General features: G+C 44.6%; 1 protein-coding gene across 8 annotated transcripts in view; it reads right to left on the reverse strand.

Moving 5' to 3' along the window:
- LOC127000488 (kielin/chordin-like protein) overlaps positions 1-2,546 on the reverse strand; it is a 30,539-nt gene extending 27,993 nt beyond the window's left edge. For all 8 annotated transcript variants that reach the window (XM_050864213.1, XM_050864215.1, XM_050864211.1 and 5 more), the window contains exon 1: positions 2,379-2,546. In XM_050864213.1, coding sequence (XP_050720170.1) covers positions 2,379-2,448 — 70 coding nt within the window. In that variant the 5' untranslated portion in view covers positions 2,449-2,546. The remainder of the gene's footprint in view (positions 1-2,378) is intronic.
- Between the last annotated feature and the right edge of the window lie 2,164 nt (positions 2,547-4,710).

Raw genomic sequence — 4,710 nt, forward strand, 5'->3', positions numbered from 1 at the left:
TGAGTGTAGGTAGGAACAACCCCTCTCATAACTATTGCTTAAATGACACTCTCATAAGCAGGTCTGGGTGCGAGAGGGATTTAGGGGTCTTAGTGAGCTCTGATCTCCGTCCAAGGGCACAATGCATTCAAGCTAGAAATCGAGCAAATAGGGTACTGAGATTTTTTTCAAGGAGCGTAAGCAACAGAAGCGCCGAAGTCTTCCTCAAACTATATTTAGCATTAGTTAAACCTCATCTTGACTATGCGGTTCAGTTCTGGTCACCTTACTATAGAATGGATATCAAAATGTTAGAATCGGTGCAGAGGAGGATGACTAAGATGATTCAGGGGTTGAGAAACTTGCCATACGAGGAAAGACAAACAGTTAAACTTGCATTCTCTAGAAAGGCGAAGGGTGCGTGGAGACATGATCGAGGTTTATAAATGGATGAAGGGCTTTAATAAGGGGGATATTCATAAGGTTTTGTTGGTAAGAGAACCGGGTAGGACACGAAGTAATGGGTTTAAACTGGATAAATTCAGATTCAACAGGGACATAGGCAAAAATTGGTTTACTAACAGTGTGGTGGATGAGTGGAATAGGCTTAGCAGTCATGTGGTGAGTGCCAATACAATTGTCACATTCAAAAATAGATTAGATAAATTAATGGACAGCGATATTAGGTGGGGTTAGATACACGGGAGCTTAGGTTCAAAGGAGCTGCCTTGTACAGGCCTACCGGCCTCTTGCAGACTCCTACGTTCTTATGTTCTTATGTTCATAAATGGAAAACAAAGCATCAAATTATTATTATTATTATCATTATTATTATTATTATTATTATTATTATCTATCAGTAGCAGAAGCAGCAGTAGTAGTAGTAGTAGTAGCAGTAGCAGTAGTAGTATGATGATGATGAGGAGGAGGAGGAGGAATTTAAAGTAAAAATGACGAAAAAATATTATAAAAGTGTGTGTGTGTGTGTGTGTGTGTGTGTGAATGAGCGGAACCAACACTCCAGCCTCACCTCCCTGGCTCAAGGTCTATGGGCGCGCTAACAGCAAGAGAACACAGGCGCCCATTGAGTCATGTTTGTTTACCGGCCGTTGTAGGGGGCGGGTGGAGGGCGTGTGAGTGTTCCTGTGCAGCTGAGGGCTCACAAGGGTCGACACGGCGAGGCTACGAGTGGGTTTGTGGCGGTGAAAACAAACTTGCTGGCCACGCATCGCTATTGCCTCGCATCCTCAGTCGCTTTCAACTCGCGAGAACTATATCAAAGCCGCAAAGGAGATCAATCAGGTTCCCATGGCTGCTGTTTTTCTCGGTCATGGTGGAGAGGCCTTGTCAAAACTACCCTTGGCGATGCTAGCACAACCCCTACGAAAGCCTTATCTAATGTGTGTGTGTGTGTGTGTGTGTGTGTGTGTGTGTGTGTGTGTGTGTGTGTGTGTGTGTGTGTGTGTGTGTGTGTGTGTGTGTGCCCCGAAATGATGAAGAATATGCGTCAAATACGAGCGTCTCTGGATTTACAGTTTCTTCTAGCTAAAATACGCCAGAGTCCATAATTACAGTGACATCAACAACTTTCAGTGCCAAACTACGGCGAAATTACGCTTGCTGGCAAAGACAACAATGACGGACGCGGCCTAACAGTCTGGTATAATGTGTGTCGATACCGTAGATGGCTTAACTTGACCTGACGTGACAACTGTTAATGATATGCAAGGCGTCAAACCATGTCTTACACACCTACTCGTACACCATAACTCGCATCATCTCTTTCCTACACAATGACATGAAAAGCATTCTATATCGTGACAATAGACTGTTTGCGGCTACGATGCGACGGAAATGGGCTTCGAAGAGCGTGCCGCGGTAGAAATGAAGGATGACGGGCTTATATAGAAGTCACAGGATAGAGTGCAACTAAAAATGTGTCTTCGGGCAGCGCGGCACAGAACTTACTGCAGCATCTTCACCTATCCGCTCCGAACCCATCCAACCGTCTCTGCCGTAAGTTCCAACCTTCAGTTAACAGAGCAGAGTGGCAGCGTAACATAGAAGAGTGCCAAAGTATTAGAGTAGAGTGCCAGAGTAAGAGTAGAGTGCCAGGGTAACAGAACAAAGGAAAGTTGGAAAGTTTCGTTTAGTCGGCGCAACATCTGTGGTCATATGCCGGGGGTAACAGAGCAGAGTGCCAAAGTAACAGAATAGAGTACCACCACGTAACATAATAGTGGCGACATAACAGAGTAGAACGACAGTAGAGTAACAGCTTAACAAAATAGAGTAACAGTGTAATAGTAGAGTACCGCCACGTAACAGAGTAGAGGAGTGACAGGTTGATAGAGTAGAGAGAGTAAGCGCTATAATACATGAACCACTTCCACACTCACGCGGGGACGTCGCACTCGCCACCGCCACCAACACCGCCGCCAACAGGAGCAGCAGCGCGTGGGTCTTCATCTCAGTGCGTGCAGGGGGCCACTAGCGTCTCCGGCAGCCTCGATCCTCACACACTTGCCGCGTCGGGACAAGTGAAGCTGCTTGGTTCGCTACTCGCTATTTACAGTCCCCGCGGCCTGGCCCTCACGCCACGCCTCCCTAGTTGCCACTCCGAGCCTGGGGGGTGAGATTTTGGGTTAAGTAAATACACAGTTGTGCCGTGGTAAATTAGGGTAATGCAGGTGATGCACAAAGGGAAAGTAAGGGATGTGAAAACCTCCAAAATCTGCACCTTGTAAACATTAGCAGCTCAGTTAAGCAAATGTTATGATATTCCCGAACGAGAGAAAGTAAAAGCATGTATCGAGTTCCCGTATTTGCCACGAAGCTGTGAATCAGAAGACGAGAAGGAACGAGAGAGGACGAGAAAGGATGAGAAGGGACGAGGGGGAAAAGAAGGGGGAGAATAAACGAGAAGGGAGAAGGGACGAGAAGGCACGAGGAGAAGGAAGGAGGAGAAGGAACGAGGATAAGGAACGAGGGAAAAGGACGAAGAGAAGGGGCGATAAGGAATAAGCAGGAAAAAGGAAGAGGTAGGAGGAGAAAGAAGAGACGAGGAAGGACGAAAGGGAAGGGACGAGAAGGCAAGTGACAATAAGATACAAGAAGGGACGAGGAGAAGGGACGAGGATGAGAGCAAGGGAGAAGGTAGGAAACACACATTCAAGCATCACGCTAAATATAACAAGATTGGGCCTCAGTTAAACACACTTGGCGCAGAATAAGGATGCTGGTAACGTGTATACAAACTTTCCTTCTTCCCAATTGCAAACCTTATCCACTACTAGGAATTTCTGGACACGCATATTATATTATTTTCCTACTTCTGCCTTTTGTTGCTGGTCAGGACACGTGGGGTCAAGAGAAGCTAGCGGTGCAAGTGTTCAGTGTCTTGTTCCAACTCCTCCTCCTCGCTCTTTTTCTCTTTTTTTATGTCATCTTTTTTTCATTCTTTACATCCATCTTTTCTTGCAGCATTTCTTTCACTTCAATGTTCTTCACTTCCTCTTTTGCATATCACTTTTTTCTCTTTTTCTGCATTCCTTTCCTCTTACAGTTCTTCTTTCACTTCAAATTTCTCCTCTTTTTCATATAACTTTTTCTCTTTTTCTTCATTCATTTCCTCTTACAACTCTTCTTTCATTACAAATTTATCCTCTTTCTCCTCCTCTTTTTCATATAACTTCTCTTTTTCTACATCTTTCTCTTCTTACAACTCTCCCTTCATTACAAACTTTTCCTCTTTCTCTTCCTCCTTTCCATATCACTTGTTTTCTTTATTCCTACATACCTTTCCTTTTAACAGTTCTTCCTTCACTTCAGTCTTCATCACTTTCTCTTCACCCTCCTCCTCCTCTCTTTTATATTCTCATTTCTCTTATCGACATCACTCTCCTCCTCCTCCACCTCCCCCTCGTCCTTCTCCTCTACCTTCCCTTCGTGGCCATGTGGTTAGCGTGAGCCAACGAGAACTCTTAAAGGCTTGATAGATGAATTCATGAGGATAGCAAATTGTATATACTCTCAGCCTGGCACATATTCTTAAACATTAGACACACACACACACACACACACACATACATACACACACACACACACACACACATTTGTTAAGGCTTTCGTAGAGGAGGTTAGTGAAGTTAGCTTAAGGATTTTGTAATATCAACACATACATGCATACCGTGGTAAATATCTATCTATCTACCTATCTATCTATCTATCTATTTATCTATCTATATATCTATCAATCGCTGTGTATATATTTTTTTTTTTTTTTTTTTGTGTGTGTGTGTGTGTGTGTGTGTCTAGGCCTTCTACGAACTCCATCAGATTGTTTAGTTCAGCTTTTCATCAATGGTAAACTCAAGCCTCAACGCAACCTCCCCGATAAGAAAATACCATATGGGGAGTAACCTGAGCCTGGGGTGAAGCTCAGGAGAATAGAGGAGAGGGAGAGAGAGGGAGAGAGAGAGGAGAGAGGGGGTGCGTCAAGATGAAGGGAAGACCCACGAAGGCTGTTTGTTTTCCGGGAAGACTACCACACCGATGCGCAGAAGGGTCATGAAGGAGGAGGATGATGATGATGATGATGAGGAGGAGGAGGAGGAGGAGGAAGAACGGAGACAGATGGGAAAGAAGAGGTAAGCTAAAGGCGAAGACTGTATTAGAAAAGAAGGAAGAGACGAGAGAAAAAAGGTGAAGGCGGAGGAAGTAGAGAAAAGA

Source organism: Eriocheir sinensis, chromosome 19, assembly GCF_024679095.1.
Source record: "Eriocheir sinensis breed Jianghai 21 chromosome 19, ASM2467909v1, whole genome shotgun sequence".
NCBI lineage: Eukaryota > Metazoa > Arthropoda > Malacostraca > Decapoda > Varunidae > Eriocheir > Eriocheir sinensis.